General features: G+C 35.1%; 2 protein-coding genes across 2 annotated transcripts; both read left to right on the forward strand.

Annotated features, from left to right (window-relative positions):
• Positions 1 to 6,123: 6,123 nt before the first annotated feature.
• Positions 6,124 to 11,388, forward strand: LOC134744917 (uncharacterized). Its single transcript, XM_063678865.1, has 5 exons — positions 6,124 to 6,285; positions 7,925 to 7,939; positions 9,844 to 10,001; positions 10,995 to 11,084; positions 11,302 to 11,388. The coding sequence occupies exons 1-5, from the start codon at positions 6,135 to 6,137 to the stop codon at positions 11,386 to 11,388; spliced, it is 501 nt and encodes a 166-aa protein (XP_063534935.1). The 5' UTR covers positions 6,124 to 6,134.
• A 5,665-nt stretch (positions 11,389 to 17,053) lies between these two features.
• LOC134744755 (esterase FE4-like) lies at positions 17,054 to 19,501 on the forward strand. The gene is made up of 3 exons (XM_063678671.1): positions 17,054 to 17,275; positions 17,605 to 18,896; positions 19,048 to 19,501. The coding sequence occupies exons 1-3, from the start codon at positions 17,096 to 17,098 to the stop codon at positions 19,247 to 19,249; spliced, it is 1,674 nt and encodes a 557-aa protein (XP_063534741.1). The 5' UTR covers positions 17,054 to 17,095; the 3' UTR covers positions 19,250 to 19,501.
• The last annotated feature ends 761 nt before the right edge of the window (positions 19,502 to 20,262 follow it).

Genomic DNA, 20,262 nt, shown 5'->3' on the forward strand with positions numbered 1-20,262 from the left:
GTAAAGGGGTAGGGCAGCGAGTGCCGATGGAGGCGCGTGAGGGTAATTCCTATTGTGAGCTTTGTTCGAGTCCTGAATGTAGCACGACTAAACTACATGATACTTGTGTCTATTTAGTTGACCGAAACGTTTGGCAATCATTTATTTAGTAGTGCCGTTTTTCTTTTTTTAGTTTCATTAATTAATGAAACCACATAAACGACCTACGAAAAAACGAACAGTTTAAATAAATACCTGTCACGATTTTCTTGGGCGCCACATCACCAATGATTGAATAAATTAGTACTTGTATTTCCCATGTGACTTGAATGCGAATATTAGCAAAAAAATCAACTCAACAGAATACCGGGAAATTTTAATATTTTATTTTAGATTAACAAAATATCCTTTGATATATATTTAGTATACCTGAGGAAATAAACCTAAGAACCGGGAAACTTTTAAGAGGAGAGTCAGAACACAATAATTAAAATAATCTAACATTAAGTAGGTATATCATTAGTTGGATGTTTCTATTTTTATTTATGAAATTCGCTACCTTATGTGCTAATAAATATATACTTGTTTTTTATTCCATCACCATCACATTCTAATATGTATAGTATCAACATATTACCTAATGTAATCAATAGTTAGTTAAACCATAAAGTGAATTCCTCTGCAACAAGTATCAAAATCGGCCGGTCGTTTCATAAACTGTCAACTAGAAAATAAGGCTTCGGGTGAAAATAAAACCTGTAATAATCGAAGTAGTTGTGCCGTCGATGGCATCGCGACCGCACGGGTAGGCGGTTTGATTTCGTTTCGGTTAATGTGTTATGTATTTATATTATGTAAAATAAATACGAGTGAGAACGTAATTATTGAATTCAATTTAGATAAAAAAGGTTTTTAACCTACAAGTTTTTCAATCACTTTAATATTTATTCTGAAAACAAAGTGAGAATTATAATACCATTGATATTGTTTAATCCTTATTGACTAAATCTAGGTAGGGTCATTGCGCTAGTTTCCGTCCATGCTCTAGTTTTCGTCCACTTGACGAAATTTGAATATAAACCTACAAGTATGTAATTTAGTATTTGCAAAGTTATTGGTACCTAATGATGAATAGGATATAATCCGCTTTATATAACTTATACTAGCTTCTGTCCGTGACTTCGTCTGCGTAAGATGATGATGATTAGTCATAATTCTGAAACCGTTAACTTTTCAGGATTTTCGTAAGGTTATCCCATAGATAGGTAAGGTTAGGTTAGGTTTGTTTTATGGCCGTCATATATGGCAAACAATACATTATGACTTAAAACTTTATGGAAAACAATAGAGACCCGATACTTACTATAGAGATGACATACAAAACAATGAAACTGTCGCAATCACAATCTGTACCATGCGACCAAAACGTCATAAGCGCCGTAAAAAATCATGGCGCTTACGCGTTTAAGTCGCGAGACTCACGCTCCGCTTCTATATTTTGATGCCAAAACGGCAGCAACTCATGGCGCAAAACACTGGTTCTCTGTGCCGGTTATATACGTTAGTAATAATAGTTCAATGTTCCTTCAGGTATCAAACTTCCTCGATACCAAATTTAATTTAAATCGGTTCAGCGGTGTAAGCGTGAACAGGTAACAGACAGACACAGTTACTTCAAAATTAAAGAATAATTAAACTAATTTTAATTTTAATTATTATAAATTAATTTAATTATTTCTTTTTAATTTGTTTACTTTCACATTTATAAAATACTAGCTTCTGTCCGTGACTTAGTCTGCGTGGAATGATGATGATGATTGATAAACGCTGTCCTATGACATTTCCTGGGCGTAAAACTATCTCCATACCTTTCATCTAAATCGGTTCAGCGGTTTGAGCGAGAGGAGGTTTACTTTCGCATTAGGGTTTCTCTGTTAGTTCACGACAAATCTTTGAAACAAAGTGCTACGACGGCTACGGTGTAGCGCTACGACTTTAGCTTAGCAGGTAATGAGTTAAAAGCTATGCGATGGTATGCAAGTATGCAACCTCTATATTAAGGCATCATATATCTGGCTTATGGCTAAAAGACGTTCATCGACAAAGGATTAAGGATAAGGCCTTTAAAAAATAATTTTTATTTTGATTTTTGATACACTTTTTAAAGTTTATTCTAAGACGCAATTGTATTGCGAATTTTGTTATGTTTAAGGCGTGACAAGCAACGTCAATCGTCAATCACAATGATAATGGCGTACATTGAAGATAATATTTATTTTGTATGAAAAATAGGAAGTCTAAGGACTTCATAATTTTTTAAAGTTACTGAACAATTGTACAATCTATGTTTTAATTATTTGCTCGTGTTACAGGCCACACCCGGTATATAGACGAAGTACCGTACATTGTTTGACTTCAAAGAACGGTTCATGTGACTGAAACTTAAGTGACACATGTCACTGAAAGTTATCCCTTGTCCATAAATAGGTATACTTCTCCCGCAGCTTTGAATATTACCTAATGGGCCAATACACAATAACCCGCTTAAAAAAAAGTTGTGATTGGTTAGAATTGGCTAAAATAAAATTTTATATACCAACCTCTTGCGTGGCATATTGCAAAAATTTATCGTTGTCAAGCTGCGCCCAGTACAGTCGCTCGCGGAGTCGCGGCACAATTCCCGTGGGGTCATTTTTGAGCTCTAATCAAATTTCTACTTATAGCTGTTCTAGTTCGTTACTCATCCAACGGTTTCATGTTATCACCATATAAGGCCAAGGTATAGCAGATGTTGCTAAGTGTAGTTGCACCATTGACGGGGTTTTGTTATAACAATACTCGCAATCACACAAATATCAGCAAGCGCTTGCAGTGACACACCAGCTGTTATGGGTTGGTCGCCACATGCGAATATCTGTGGGAACCGCCACTTGGTGAAACGAAGGTCGGGGCATGTCGCCAATGCGTTTAACTGTTTAACATGACTTTTATGTCATGGTCAAGCTAATGTATGATCTCGCACTCAACATTTATCAATGTATAAATCGGCCCTAAAGCAGCCAGGGTTCGCTTTAGTAGCAACTGCGAATAAAATTCGCTAATTGCGGGCATATTTCTCTGTTACTCTAATTACGCCTTCATTGGAGTAAAAGGGACACAGCAAATGTGCTAACACATGTCGCATCCCGTCTCCGCCAACTTCTATGAAGTTATGACGTATAAATTAACACTTGCACTGCGTGTGCTATCAAAATCGTTGCACTTTTCTTGGTCTAACTAAAGAAGTTTTCACTTCAAAAATCAACAGTGTGATAAAATGACATACATTTCAATTTTAATCTATTGATTGAATTCTAGGTACATTCAAATACCATAAAGTCCATAAATCAAATTACTTGTTTTGTTGAATATGAATGTAGCTTCAATAACTAAGATGAAACAAATGTCCTCTGACACGCCAGAAACAGTCAACCGTTTGCAGCAGCAGCCAAACGGTGAAAAAATCCCTTTGAGTAAAATGGGTAAACAAAGTATCGTCATTGCATATAATTCGAAACAACGTGTCGTGACGACATATAATATTTCAAAGCAGTCAAAGCCATAATCTGATATAGACGAGTCATTGCGTGATTTTTAATATCATTACTTTGACCTACTGCGAGTAATTATCGGAATAGGTTCGAAACAATGTTTTTTCCATGAATATGAAATGGAATGTGTTTTCAGAATTTTACTACAATACCCTCCGATGGATCCGATTGAACTAAATAGATGAAGTACCTACTTGATTGATTGAAGTTAATTACTTGGGCTCAGTTCTCGAACTTATGAAGACGATTGGAAATTGAATAGGTGCCTAGATATAATATTGTTAAAAATAATTAGCAGATAAGAGTAGGTAGGTACAGTACTATAAGAAATTTTAGAAATTTAATACAATGGAACTATAGGCGAAACAGTGGTAACAGCAGTTGGATTATGGGAACAATCACATTTTTGTGAGACATGGTTTTTATATTTAAAATTTCTGTGATATAAGCACCAAAATTAATAACACAAAACGTAGTGACGCGCGGATGATAACATTGATAACATAAAACGTGTTTTAAAGGCGGGAAGCCAAAATTTTAACCATCATTTTGTTTCATGAGACGTGTTTACCTCTACTACGCGCCTCACTGGCTATATAAAGTAGGGTAGGTAGATAGCAACATAATTTGCTAGGTCTCAGTTTCTTTTGGATGACGCTAAAGATAAACAGTCGAGTCGGATTGCATTACTGTTATTAAGATCTCAATTCTACATTGAATCCCCAAAACCCAAATCTACCTTAAATATATTCAGCATGGCGGTCTGCGGCAGCCGTTCTCTAAATTTAAATTGCTAAGTGCGCGATTTTTGCCATCTCCAGTAAACAAGGGAAATGCAATCATTGGCCGTTTTCCGATATATTTTCCGATTCAATTTATTCGAGGGAAAAACAGTGGTTTTCTTCGATCTTTACGTTATCGTTTGATGTGACTTGATAGTTAACGGGTATTATTTATATGAAGTTGTACAGGTTTTGTCGAATAGTAAGCGGTAGGCAATATAAACAAAATTGTTAGAACTCTACGTTTGATAGGTGCACTTATGTATTGGGCCCTCCACACTCGTGCGCGAATCACAGCGCGAAGCCGCGAAGTGTGGCGTCGATTTCGCAGATTGTTCACGCCTTCGCGCCTTGTTCCCCGTTTTTTATCGGTTTTTCGGCCCGCGTCAAAGGAGACGCGAAGCGCGAAGCGTGGCAAGATAAATATTAATTATATTATGATTATATTATTAAGCAGCTATATTTTATGGTTTTACAACAAAACAAAATGGAAAAACAGCTAAATTGCCCAAACTGCGCAATTGCCGTGAAGTTGTGCGAGTGTGGAGTCATACGTCAACGTCGCTATATGTTCGCTCCGCGAAGTCGCGCCGCGTTTCACGTACATAGTCTGGAGGGGACTTATGCTTCACATAACTATCAATAGAAAACGCTTTTTTTGCGTTATCAACGGAAAATTACATAGGTACTCTTTGTCCCAATGAGGAGATCTTTAAACTCACCAAAGTTTATCAAAATCTGGCGAGAAATAAATCGACAACAAAAAAGACTACTAATTTAGGATCTGTAGGTAGCTGAAAATGCTTTACCTCCTTGAAACAAGTAAAGGACTAAAAGGGTAAATTGCGGAAAGGTACAGCTGTCGCACCTTGTACCCTTTTAAAAATTATCCCTTACGAAATAAGAAACGCAAAAAGGGGTCAACTGCCAACGCCACGTTTCGAAATCCGCCTGACCCAGAACCGAGTAGGATAATGATAAATGTAGGGCCTTTATCACCTGTGTTACCCGAGGAAGTGACTCGTCGGAATAACACTCCCCTTCTAATGGATTGGACTCGAAACGGGGTTATGGGGTTTAGGCGGTGTCCTGATTCTGGGATGCCGATTTTCATTTGTTACTTGAATTTGACGTATTGAGTTGAGCGTCAATGGGGCCAATCTATAAAGTTCATGTTTGGAAGGCTTTGTTTAACGTTTCTGTGCGGGTTGAGTTCTATGTGTTGTATGTTAATAATTAGATATTGCTATTAGCTGAATCACTTGCGTTGAAATCAGCAACATACAAATGCGAAATACAAATGAACGTGCCTATTTAATGAATATATTAAATACACTTTGGTAATACTGAAAACTAATTGTGAAAGTATTTCGTTTGATGTCGTTCCCGTTTGAACTATAGTACCTACCTATACCTATGCTGTATCAAATACACTTATACTCGACTTATTTCGAATGGTATTTTTCGGATTTAAACAGTAGTGCAATTGTATCTCATTCAATTGAAACTTATCCAAAAAATTAAGAAAATATCCCCTCCTCATCCTCAACTATTAAGGTAATTTTTATGTAAGTACTTATTATTTATGTGATTTTTTTCATCTCTATTTTCAAGCTTTTCCCACTTAACTAACACCTTTATCAATTAGAAACAATTCAAAATTGCACAACTTTTAAATTTTTTTAGTGCTTATCTAACCAAACTATAGCTAGACAATACAGTGAGTGATACATTTCAATCAAATAAGGACTAAAAAGTGACACCCTTATTATGTGATACCACCATGGGCTGCGGATCATCCGGCAACGTGGTGCCAGTTGAGGGCGCCAATGGCACCGCGAATGGCAACGGCAAGGCGAATGGTGCCAATGGGCACCACGACGATGGCTTGCCGACGGTGGTCCTGCCAGAAACGCCGGCTAAACCGAAACCTCGTGAGTATCACGCGATCACGTTTTTATTTAATACTTGTTAATATTGTGCGTCCTAAGAATGGAACGCGTTGTTGGCATCAGGATAGCAGGGATAGACGCCTATAACAGTAATTAAAAATGTAGCTCTTACAAACAAACACATCAAGCCCTTTCATTTGTGATATGACACGATAGTTGGAAAAACTTTGTTTAAAAATTTTACTCAGGTATCTCCCAAACATGGCCGCCAAGTTAATATTTCATTTATTCGTGTTACTCGTCCATCTTTGGGTTCCCCAGCAGTACTAAATTTCAACTTAATAAGTCCAATAGTTTCGGAGCAGCTGTGAAGAAATTTGTCATGTAAGCGCCTGGCAAATGTAAAAGAGCAACTGACCTAGAAGCGCTTAAGATTGCTATTCAGTTTTTATCGCGTATATATATATATATATATCTTTACTTGAAAATAATTGTAGTGTATAACTAGCCTTATGAACCGATTTTGCATGTACAACCAGCCTTAAAGTTTATAGTCTATGATTGTTCATTATTTTAGTATGTGGGTATTTTTGCACTTTGTAATATTTCCTCAGTCACCCGTTGACCACGAACGCTGTAAAGGGTTCGAAACGTCGGGATGTATTATAAATTCAATATACGCGATATAATCCGTTTTCATAGTTTTATTTCATTGCTATTCAAATTTGACAATAATTTATCAGCCGCATTCGAGGGAAGTCACTGGTGTAACTTGACAGACATTCCAGACGTACTCTTTTAAGTAAACACAGATAAAACCACAGTTATTCTGACGTGATAACGTCTTATAAATCGATGAACACCGGTAGCATGCACGAAAAAGTGTCACGTTGTGGACAGATCTCCATGGTAACGTTGTGGACAGATTTCCATGGTAACGTTACGGCCTTTTCATCAATGTTTTCTTATGACATGACGTTGTCACGCAAAATTATCGACTGTAAATCGACTTTATAAACAACCATTTTTTTAGCGTTTTGTGAATATGATTGTGTATTGAAAAAAATGAAAATGAAAATGAAAATATTTTATTTCATTAATAAAAAGTTACATTACAAGGTAGTAGGTTGGGACTTCCTTTTAAGTATATTATACCTGTATCAGGAAGCCCCGCTCCTCCGTAGCAACAAGTAGTTTTTAGTTTAACAAAAGCAGAAAGAAAACATAAGCTAATACAATTTTTATTATAATTATTTTAAATCAAGACTCCTTGCTGAATAACCATTGCTTTGGCAGTAAGTTTGCACTTATTATTAGAACCGAAAGACCGAAAGAGAGGTGGTCAGACGAGATAGTTAGAGGGAAAGGACTGGATTACGAAGACAATGGATAGAGATACTTAGGAAAATATGGTGGAGTGCTTTACTAGTAGAGAGGTCCTTAAATAAACTAAATAAATAATTATATGTAATTTATTAATTTATATATATTTTCTGTATAAAATGTAGTTACTAATTCATAAAAATTAAATTAAATTAAATTATGAAATGATACTGCAAATTTTAAATGTTATATGTACATATATGTAAGGTTATGCTCATCGTATTTTAATTGCGCAGGTAAGTTCATTTAATTTTATTCGTTCAATGTTAAGCCCCTTACTAATCAACAAGTATTTTAGAGCATACCGGTGTCCGTAAGTGAAACTAATTACTTCTCTTGTTTTATATTTCTCTTTATTTCTTTCTCACTCTATTTTTCTGTGTCAAATATAATCTTAAAATTTATAACACAATTAATACATAAATATTTAATACACAAATTAAATATTTCTTTTGTATAAATATTTGATGCACACGAAAGTCGTTAACTACACAAAAAAACTACACTAACTACAAAAAGTAAAATAAAAGACCGGCCAAGTGCGAGTCTGACTCGCGCACGAACGGTTCCGTACCATTACCTACGCTAAAAAAAACGGCCAAGTGCGAGTCGGACTCGCGCACGAAGGGTCCCGTACCATTACGCAAAAAACGGCAAAAAAAATCACGTTTCTTGTATGGGAGCCCCACTTAAATATTTATTTTATTCTGTTTTTAATATTTGTTGTTATAGCGGCAATAGAAATACATCATCTGCGAAAATTTCAACTGTCTAGCTATCACGGTTCATGAGATATAGCATGGTGACAGACGGACAGATAGACAGACGGACGGACAGTGGAGTCATAGTAATAGGGTCCCGTTTTTACCCTTTGGGTACGGAACGCTAAACACGGCAACAATAATGCTAATTGTGTTAAAATTCAATAAAAGACAATCAGCTTGTTTTACATAATTTATACTCTTTTCATTTGTAACATTTTTCTACATTTCACGAGCGCTCTCAATTTACAAAATTTTGCGGTAACGTTGAGGTACGAAAAGCACTTCAAACGAAACCTTAGTCATAATTAATCACTTTGTATTTTTTTTTCTACTCGTTTAAGCTTATAATGCTTATTTAAAATTGTACTTAAGTACCTCAGTATTTTACAGCGAAGCTTTTTTTTAATCTTCCATTTTGTGCGTTTTCGTAACATTCTTTGCGATAAAACAATGTTAAGATTTAACCAGGGAACAAAACAAATTATTTTATAAATTATTTCGATTTGTGTTTAAAGGTTTTTTTTATATGACGTATGTTTCTGTTTATAATGCATAATGTTAAATACTCTTATATGTACATAGATACCTACATATTCTTATTGGCACTGTTTTGATTAATATTTTATTTTAAATGTAATAATTTGCACTACAGACGCACTTTGATCCTTAATTTAAAATCCCATGTTTCTATTGTATAGTGCCATCTGTGTTGTCTATTTTGATGTTAAACTATTCAAGCAATGATTAATAAAAACAAAAAAATATACATCCACCAAAATTTGAAATGAATACAACTGCGAGTAGGGTTGTTTCAACCACAGATACTATTGAACTCAATCAGAAACACCACTGAAACGGTTGCAAACTACCGAGTTCAGAACTCTTAATATTGCAACTTTAAAATTCAGTGCGCTAAAAGGCCCCCATAGAGACGCTCGCGTAAATCCTTTCAACTCTAATCGCGCTACATTTTTTATTTCCAATCGACTAAGTACCGCTATTGAGGCAGCACTTGAGAGAAAATCTATTAAGTAGTTCATTTTTCATTGTCAAAGAATACCGGCTAATGTAATTCTGAACACTGTAATTAGAAAACTTTGTTAAGTATTTCAATGTACTTGCTTGTACCTACAGTCCAGCATTTTAAGTTTTGGGCTACCAGAGTTGCAATTGTATAAGAAGGGATACCTTACATGTATTATATATTTTTTATAATGATAGTGATGTTATAATAATTAGCATGACGATTGTGGGTTCGAATTGTCATACGTGTCATAGCTCAGTTAATATAAGTATTTTTCTTCGGATTCTCTTAGATAGATTTATCATAACTAAAATCGTGTTGTGCTTTAAATTTTTCTATATTTTAGTCCTAATATTATTTTAGTTAATCCCCTACCAAAAAAATGGTTAGCAAAATGATCTTGATCACTGTCTTCGTATAATTTTCCAGCAATCGCCTTTGAAATCCCCTTGGAAGAGTTCGACGCACATCAGCGGACAGAAACACCTCCTCCGCACCTCCAACGCCTGCTGCATCCACCGCAGCAAGAGATTAGTCTGCCTGATATAGAGGAAAAGCTGGCCGAAGCCGAACAGAGAAGGCAACAGGTAATGAAAGTTCCTCCTGCGTACTCTTCGGCTGTGAAATGAGCTCCCTGCCGAGGTTTTCCCGAGGGGCTACAGTATGGGGTTCTTCAAAAAAGGAGTGTACAGGTTTTTAAAGGGTCGACAACGCGAATGTAATATCTCTGGTGTTGCAGGCGTCCATAGGCTACGGTGACTGCTTACCATCAGGCGGGCCGTATACTTGTTTGCCACCGTCGTGGTATTAAAAAAAACTAAAGTTCGACGTATAATAAGTGCCCCAACTTAAGTACCCAGTCGCTAGTACCTCTGCCTCCCCTTCAACGCTAACTTAAAATTCTGCAAATTGGCTATAGCCAGTTAAGCCGAACAGAGGAGAGGAGGAAGTGTGGACTTTGTTTTGTTTTTCTTAGGTCGGTTATTCGTTTTGACTTTTAAATCAAGTGACTGGATAGAGGCGAAGTTAAGAGCGTTTTGTTATGCCTTTACCCCACTTTCAATGCTTACTTAAATTCCTGCAGCAAGACATCTTGTCGGGCAAACTGGCCAAAGCCGAATAGAAGAGGGGAGGAGAAGTGAAGGAGGTGTGGAGTTAGAAATTTTTATTTTCCTTAGTTCTGTAATTAATTTATACTTTTAAATCAAGTCACTGGATCGAGCAGAAATTAAGTGAGGTCGTTTTACTCGTAATTTACGAGTTTACCTTAATAAAAATTGGTTTAGGCATATTAGCTTAGGTTTACCTAATAATTTCATACCAATGTGACCATAATTAATTAATCAATCAATCAATCTTTAATGTCAAAAATTACAATACAAATATAATTAAAAATACACAACACCCTACATTGAATAACAAAATCGCACATTAAAAAATAAAATATTGTTATATATACAAATGTCAAAAATACAAATGTCAATAAAATAAAATACACTGGGAATCATTTCATGTTAAACTTAGTAGTAAACTTAGTATAGAGAATACTAAAATAAATAATATACCTTAATCCGTTACAGATTTTGCAACAAAGGGCTGCATCTGCGCAGAAAAGGGCACAGAAGATGACCAGGTCTTTCCAAGAAATGAATGGACTCGAATCGGAACATGTAAGTTAAATTAAGCCTTAAAAATATGACAAATACTCAAAGCTCACACTGGTTTCTTAATTAGCTTTTACGCAATTTCGGAATGTTCAGTCACGATATTTCCCCACATTTCTAAACTTACTCAATGTTTTGGCCTTGAATGGCCATGTTTGTATGATTATGTATGTACTCACTATTCAGTTCTAATAATGTATGTAATCGATAATTTTATTTTCAGGAAATGACGGAATCCACCAAACATGCCTCGAAGACGTTGACCATCCCACCCGATCCAGGACTGGTAGAAGATAAAAATATATCATAATTTATTATAAGCCATCGTATATTATTATTTAAAGATATGATGTTAGACTATCAAACATAATTACACATCTGGTTTACGCAATATGAAATCGTTTATAGTTTAAAAAAAGGTGAAAGTTAGTGTACTCGATAAATAATAATAAAAAAATCGGAATATTTACAAAATCAATTTTAAATAGCACGATATGATTCTTATTTATAAATAACTTACTGAATATTAGTACTTAGATTTCTGCATGGTCCAATAATGATAAGAAAGAGCGTGAAAAATTCAAAACCAAAGGAGAAACATTTGAATACAGGAAAGCTCGCGGCATGGATTAAATAAGTAATAAACATTTTTACAAGTCGTAGCGCTCAGGGATGAACATTTCCTATTAGGTACGTAAGTATATTTAATAAAATATGTTCATTTCTTTTAATAGTCATTTAGTCAGAAAGGGCATTGCTTTGGCTGTAATTAACTTTATAAGGTTTTATTACATTGATTTTCATCTTTTGCCATAACAAAGTATACGAGTATTATGGGATGGGACCAATTGTCATAAATTAAAGCATTAAAAAATCCCGATAGTGTAGAAGAATAAATAATTCTAAGAGATAGAAACGTTATGACTGCCACTTCCTTGTCAAATTATACTGGCATTAATCTCTAAATCTGCTACATTAATAAAAAGTAAAATATGATAACACGGCACCGGCACCAAAACGGCCATGGCAAAGAATATTGTTGAAGTCGGCCGCTGTGTTGGAATGTTCCATAAACGTGGTGATTGGTTTTTGTTGAAATTAAACTGCTCAATGATGTCTTACAACGAAATGGGGACGTTGAATAATGTAGTAAAACTAAGTAGGCGATGCTGTCTATAATACCTTCTTAAAATGGTAGGATATTTCCGAGTTCAATGCCCAAACGAATGGAAGCTTACAATGTTGAGATAGAACTTTTGTCACATACTATTTTATTTATATTTTTTAATTATTAACATTATGTGTATAAATTATAACATTTTTTCTTAGAATTAGTTAGGAAGTTACTGAAAAATAGCAAACGAATGAAGTTTCGACTTGTACAATAATAGTCATCGTGGCAGACGATCTTTTTGCAGCTTTTGTAAAATTCATAACAATAAAAAAAAGAGTCAATAATTCTGTGTTTTTGGCTTCATTGTATAATTCTCCCTCCTGCGTGCCTCGATTAACCTTTGCAATTTTTTCTATACTAAGTAAGTATTGCCATTTTTTTATTAACAATTTAAATAGCTTAGTGCTTCTACTTAACTTGTAAAATAAGCCAAGTAATTTAATAAAAAAAAAATAAGCCTAGTTTCGATTACGACACACAATATAGCATTGTATTTTTTTTGGAAACAGAATGAACCTGTCCTCTCCTTTGTTTTCTCCTAACAAAATAATTTAAAATATTTTTTCCACATTTCAAGTCTGACTGAGCATTTTTCACATCCATTGAGATAATAGAAAAATAAACTCCTATACCTCGCGTTTGTACATGATAACGGTAGACAATTTCGTGGAATGCTTTTTTTTACATACATTTATTTCCAAAGCTACAAGATTGCGGCTAAAATATGGCATAGCAACAATTCCCTGTCAGGTCAATCCCTATGTTAATCCGGACTGTGTAACTTGTGTCTGTTTGGGCAGAGTTTCAGATAACTAATGCAATCTCTGCTCGCTCGCGGTCACAAGTTCTGAGGGTTGACTACTTGAGGCCAATTCATACATAAATTATGACAATGAAATGATATCTGATTGATGTCATTCGAGCCATTTCGCTCGTACTTGTTCGTACATTTACTGGCGCAAGCGAGACGCACGGTTGGCGATTGACACCATTTGGGTATCATTTTAATATCACAGCGTATGTTTGAATTGGCGTCGTTGTTTAATTACTTATATGTTCAAGTGCGTAATCTTGGACAGTCAGCAGCAGAAGTTGCTAAGCGGACGAGGTGTTCAAAATGATCTTGACACGTCTTTATTGTTAAGAGAATAAAAGCGCGTCAAGGTAATTTTGAGCACCTCGCCCGCTTAGCAACTTCTGCTGCTGATTAGACCAGAACACACAATTTCTCACCCCACCCCACGCAGGCACTCTTCTAGGAAAAGAAAATCAAGAAAGACAAGTGGTTTATGACTGGTATAAGTAGTACATAAGAGCAGATTTTAATTTTGTTATTGGTTTTTTGTCGTCGTTCGGTTAAATTTGATAGGTACACCTATGTAAAGTTTCCTATTCCGTACAATATAAGTACAATTTTACTGTATGCCAAATTGGGATTTCGTAGATATTTATCCCGCCCAGAATGAGCTCATAAAACTTACCAAATTTTATCAAAATCTGTATAATAAAAAATTCACTACTTACGTAAAATTGGTCCATAAAACACAAGGTCTAGCGGGGCAATTCTGACTGCGGGAAATTTCAATTAATCGAAATATCTTCCATCCTTTACGCACTGGGTCCAGCCAGCCCCTTCACCCGAGTTAAACACTCCATGTATGTACATTTAAAGACAAGGCATATTGCTGTTATCTACTCAAAATGCATCAAACGCTTTCATACTAAATTACTATGAGAGCGCCATTATAGGATGACTTACTTAGAACGGTCCGGGTCCGGGTTGAGGCCTCCGACACCTCGTTTTCTATAGAATACATGATCACATATCACCCGTCATAGAAAACAGTGTCGGACGTCTCGGCCCAGAACCGGACCGTTCAGGTGTGTCATTCTTAATGGTAATTTTGATAAGGCTAGTATTTAGGTATAGGTAGTTAATTATTAGGTAAGTACTAACATTTAGGAACGTAGGTAAGTCTACTAACAAATTTGTATGAGTCCATAGTTACTCGAAATAAATATTATTCATTCATTCATTAAATCGTTCATAAATTATTGTAAACTATTTAATGTATTCTCCATTGAATCTCTTTTCCATAGTAAGGTAAACAGCAGGTAGGTAAAATGTTGTTGCTTATAAATTTTATAGATAAATTACATGCAAATAATTGCTGAAGAGATACCGACATTGCCGACAATAATTGTTTTTATTAATATGATTTTAATTATGAATATCTAATTTCCGTACCCGTTTTTTAATCACTTGTATCTTAGGTTACACATAAAAACAATTGAAAAATAAAATATAACAGTTCTAAAATGAAATAAAACTATGAAAACGGATTATATCGCGTATATTGAATTTATAATACATCCCGACGTTTCGAACTCTTTACAGCGTTCGTGGTCAACGGGTGACTGAGGAAAAAAAATGAATGAATGAATGAATGAAAAATGAATGAATGAGTTCTAAAATGTTACATTCTACCTTGTAATAGAACTATACCTACTTCTCTCATTACATTCCGTCCTCAGCTTCTCTGAAGGCAGCAGTAATGAATTTTAAATCCAGCCTCTTCGGAAAACAATTTAGTTGTCTCCCCTTATTTCCCGAAGGAGTAGCTTGCGGGTTTTTAAAGTTTTCGCAGTGAAATGAGTCTTGGTTGTACCTTTAGACACTGGAAGTAGTTTGCTTGCAGTGACCCGAGAATATTGACTTTACGGTATCAAATTAAGTAAGTAATGTAAGATTTTTCTTGAGTTTGTATTGAGAAAGTTTCATAAATTACATACTCCGGTTTGACGGGTGTAATTTGGTTTGACGTTTAAAAAGTGCGAGGACAAGTAAAACTTAGGTGTACTATAATAATTCAACGTTAATATAATTATGACGTGAGAATAATTTAATGTAATTTTGAATTATTATAATCGTCTCAACACTTAAATTCACTGAATTATCATTTGATGTTTATTATCATTTGTTGTTTAAATTATTGTCACAATTATTCGATACACAGTAGTGTGACTACTTAAAAAACACAAATCAAAATATTTAATAAAATAATTTGATTTGTTCCCAAAGTTGTTCACAATTATTAATGTCAGATACTTACGGTTGCAATAAAAATAAATCAAAGGTTTACAAATAGATAACTAAATGACTCTTGATTAACTTCAAGGATGTTCATATCTGAGTTGTCAACAACGGTACAATGTTTCCCGCTATTAATATATTTACCTATAGGTATAAGATAATTACAGGGAAATAACTAATATTAATTAATTGTAAACTGATTTTGAATTTAATCATAGTTATTAGTATGTTTTTTTTTTTTGTTAATAACAGTTTTTTCAACTGCGGAATAATTACCAAACCGTTCATTTATATGAACTGCCTGGAATTGACTTAAATATGGCATGACAATTCCAGCTATAATATTGTCTTCGGTTACCGCGATAGTTACTCATGAAATAAAACTATGAAAACGGATTATATCGCGTATATTGAAAACGGATATACGCGATATAATCCGTTTTCATAGTTTTATTTCAATTCCAGCTATATTAATTAATATGGCTTGAGGTAAAAATAATAGTTGCTAATGTAGTTACCTAGTTTATAATCTTTTGCCTTAGTTAGGTTGGTCTAATTTTTCTATGCGTTATGTTTTATCAAACAAAAGTAAAAACTATAAAATGTAATATGTAAGTATCGTAACTACATAATTGCTATATCATATAATAGTTATTTACCATTCGCTTTTCGTTGAAGGAAAACATCGTGAGGAAACCGGACTAATCCCGATAAGGCCTAGTTTACCCTGTGAGTTGGAAGGTCAGATGGCAGTTGCTTTCGTACAGTCGAAGGCAAAAATATACAAATGTCTCAAAAATATCTGAACACGACTTTATTGTCTAAGCCGTCTAAGGTGTAAGAGCGTACACATATTTTTCAAACTTTGGGAATGTACCTATATATACCGGGTGTTTCCTGTAACAGGAACATTAAATTAAACTGGAGGCTGTACTCCTCAAACTGACCAGCATTTGTTCAGCAACTTTTAAAAATAACTTGTGTTTTGATTCTCTTTACACTTTAAAGTTTATTCTAGGACGCAATGTATTGCAAAATTTGTAATGTTTAAAGGGTGACAAGCAAACACACAGATGGCTGCGTACATTGAAAATAAAATAAAATTAGTATGAAAAAGTTATAATCTAAAAATTTCATAATTTTAAAAAGTTGCTGAACAAATGTTGGTCAGTTTGAATCGTACAGCCTCCAGTTTAATTTATTGCTCCTGTTACGGGAAACACCGTGTATAATAATTATGCCCTTGACTGTACAACCTAGTGCCTACGCCGATTCTTGGGATTAGTTGTCAAGCGGACCCCAGGCACTCAGGAGCCGTGGCAAAAATGGGCTAACGCGAGAAAGAAGAACTACAAAATTGCTATAATATAACTCGTACACCTAAAAACACATCTTTGTAGCTCTGTCTGAACTTCGTTTTGATAGATAATTTTATTGCTATCTGCACTTGTGATATTAATGCCTTGTAATCATTACTTATCATATTAGTTTACAGGGTAGATTATAAACTTTATTTATAAGTGGATAGGTGCTACTTCCTGTATAATTAGGTACATATAATTATTCATACTCGTACTAATGAAGACTTAAATGTGTCTATTTGTAGACCTTCTTACCTTGCAATAAGAACTACAATTGTTGGCAGAAAAGTATAATTTTGTTAGTCCAATATTATTTATGATTTAGTATAGACTTTGACAACTCAGCTACTGGACGGTTAATTCAAACGAAATAGGTACGGCTTGTAAAATGAGAAGGGATCTCCTAATAATCGTGTTAACCGTGTATGGAGTGAGTGGGCAGGATGCGCGGGAGTCGCGTGTCGTGAAGACCGCACAGGGACCGGTGCGGGGATACAAGTATGATGAGATCTTTGAGTTTTACGGAATCCCTTACGCTACTGCACCGACTGGAGCCAATAAATTTCAGGTGAGACAAGCAAACAATAATTGTTTCCTGGTGTTTTATTTACTTTCATTCTAAAGAAATATCTGAATCTTTGCTCATGCAGCGTAACTATTGCAACGTTGTAGCAATAGGCGATGTTACTGACAATCTACTTGATAAAATGAGCGATCAATCTAACGTTCTAGTCGCGACGGCAATGCGACAAGACTGCAACGCAATCTACATATATAATGGAATTTGACAGCGACACCTGTAACTATCAATATCCAATCACCTAAGCCTAGGTTATTTTCTATCAGTACTCCGGTATTGTGTGATAAGTATTAAGTTATTTTTTTATTCAATTTCAGGCACCTCTTCCTGGGCCCGTATGGATACAACCTCTAGATGCAGTTAATGATAAAATCATTTGTCACCAAGGCTCAACTCCTGAGATGCCAATTGACTTCTCTTCATACTCTATGCAAGAAGATTGCCTAATAGCAAATGTTCTAATACCTGATACTGAAGAAAAGAATCTACCTGTAATGGTTTATGTTCATGGAGGCGCTTACCAATTAGGATCGGGTAACACAATGTCACAAAAGAGTTTAGTGAAGAGTAAAAAAATAGTGGCAGTAAATTTTAACTACCGTCTTGGAATCCATGGCTTCCTATGCCTAGGCACTGAAGGGGCTCCCGGCAACGCGGGTATGAAAGATCAAGTTGCCTTGCTACTTTGGGTAAAGAAGAACATAGCAAACTTTGGAGGAAATCCTAATGATGTGACCCTTGTCGGTAGCAGTGCTGGATCTTCGGCGGTAGATCTACTAATGCTATCAGAAAAGACAAAAGGTCTTTACAATAAGGCTATACCAGAAAGCGGAGCAGGTGTTGGCGTTTGGAGTATCCAAATAGATCCAATGCAAACCGCAAAAGATTTTGCGAAGGCCAACAACTTTACTAAAGTAGATAATATCAGGCTTTTAGAAGAGTTTTATAAAAGAGCTTCATTCGACTTATTAACCTCAGACGTATTCTTAGGTAATAAAGATTCTTCTTTTAGTTTTGTACCGTGTGTAGAACGTAACATCGGAGTAGAAACGTTTCTTGAAGACTCACCTGTAAATATATTAAAGCAGGGCAAATACAAAAAAGTTCCAGTTTTATACGGGTTTGCAAATTTGGAGGGATATATGAGAATGTACAGGTTTGATGAATGGTCAAAGCAAATGAATGAACGTTTTTCGGACTTTTTACCAGCAGATTTACAATTCAAGGATGAAGAAGAGCGCGACAAGGTTGCACAAGTCATCAAAGAATTTTATTTTGGAAATAAGGCAGTTGGGCTGGAAACTGTCCAAAGCTATGTTGACTATTTCTCTGACATTATGTTCGTTTATCCACATCTGAGATCTGTGAAATTGCAAGTGGAAGCTGGCAGTGATTCGTTGTACTTGTATGAGTATACATTCCACTCAACTGCACCTTTTCCGGACAATGCTCCTACATTTATAAAACAACTAAAAGGAGCACCTCACTGCGCTCAGTCTGTGGCAGTGCATGATATAGATTATGATATTATAACAGTAGATGCAAGTGAAGAGTATTCAAAAACGAGGAAGACACTTAGAGACATTTGGTTAAGCTTCATAACCACTGGGTAAGAATTTTAAAATATTGAATATATGGTCTTATCGTTAGCTGCAAAATTAATATTGTTGAGTAACGTTTGCGAATAATTGCATTATGAAATGTTACCAGAAGAAAATTTTAATACAGCATATTAATGTTACCTCACATATCGTTTGCAGAAATCCAGCCCCAGAAGGGTCAAACCTACCACCCTGGCCATCAGCCAATGCCGACCGATCACCTCATATGGAACTTGGGGAAGAGATAAAGCTAAAAGGGCCTCTCTTGGAGCTTAGGGCTCGCTTCTGGGATGACATCTACGACCGATACTATAGGAATCCAATACCGCCGCCACAGCCTTTTATGAGAAGCGAACTTTGATATGACTTCAATAAATTGTACAACAAATGGTTAAAAATGTGATTTCACGCCCACGCCTTTATAAATAAATTATAAATATTTTTCCTTTTAGGTCGATTGTGATCGTCTCTATCAGAAGCCTGTTTAGAAACAGGCGCACGTGCATATCCAATAGAGGTTGGGCGTGAAACATAGCAAGCCAGTATTATTAGGCTTTATAATTAAATTTTACAAAATATACATTGAACATTGGCTCAAATGAAGTCGGTTAAAAAACAGAGACACAAATGACAATCTGTAAGAATATGTTTTAGTTCAGAAATATGTTATCTATACCATCTCATTGTACCATATTTTAAGCAAATAAAGTTTTTTTTTTTTTAAACGCATAATAAAGTCAGTTTTTTTTATCATTTTTATTTTTCAGGCACCACTCTGGACTAATGTGGAATGATACATTGGAAGCAGTAAATCAGTTTATTGCTCGCCCACAAATACCCCTCTTATACACGAATGTATCCACAAGAGAAGACTGCCGCTGCCTAGTAACTAAAATCATAACCACTTATACAGGAACCAATCTTTGTTTTAGTGTACGTAGTCGAAGGCAAAAATATCGATCCAAACAAATGGCTCAAAAATATGTGGACACGACTTTATTTAAGTCGTGTTCACATATTTTTGCAAATAAATTTGCAAAATATGACACACACGTGTAGTTTTTTTGCGAATTCATCTAATATTACTAATAATGAAAAAAACAAACAAACGGGGCGGTTGATAATATGTGCCATTTTCAACCAAAAGGGTACTTATTGTCGCTTGTCAGTAAGGCGCTATTTCCATATAGCTTCATTTAGAAGTCAACCTTATCAACAAGCGACAATGTGGTACCTTTTGGTTGAAAATGTCACATATAGGTATCATAGATAGACTATAGAATTATATAGGGTTCCAGTTGTTACCATTTAATCTGTGGGTTTTTGACGGTTAATAAGAAACAATAATATTGTAACAATATCTTATATTAATAA

This window comes from Cydia strobilella, chromosome 10 (assembly GCF_947568885.1).
Source record: "Cydia strobilella chromosome 10, ilCydStro3.1, whole genome shotgun sequence".
Lineage (NCBI taxonomy): Eukaryota > Metazoa > Arthropoda > Insecta > Lepidoptera > Tortricidae > Cydia > Cydia strobilella.

Coding starts and splice junctions, on each gene's coding strand:
- LOC134744917 (XM_063678865.1), top strand. CDS start 6,135: ATGGGCTGCGGATCATCCGGCAACGTGGTGCCAGTTGAGGGCGCCAAT. Junction 10,002..10,994: donor CCGAACAGAGAAGGCAACAG/GTAATGAAAGTT, acceptor AATCCGTTACAG/ATTTTGCAACAAAGGGCTGC. Junction 11,085..11,301: donor ATGGACTCGAATCGGAACAT/GTAAGTTAAATT, acceptor TTTTATTTTCAG/GAAATGACGGAATCCACCAA.
- LOC134744755 (XM_063678671.1), top strand. CDS start 17,096: ATGAGAAGGGATCTCCTAATAATCGTGTTAACCGTGTATGGAGTGAGT. Junction 17,276..17,604: donor CTGGAGCCAATAAATTTCAG/GTGAGACAAGCA, acceptor ATTCAATTTCAG/GCACCTCTTCCTGGGCCCGT. Junction 18,897..19,047: donor TTAAGCTTCATAACCACTGG/GTAAGAATTTTA, acceptor TATCGTTTGCAG/AAATCCAGCCCCAGAAGGGT.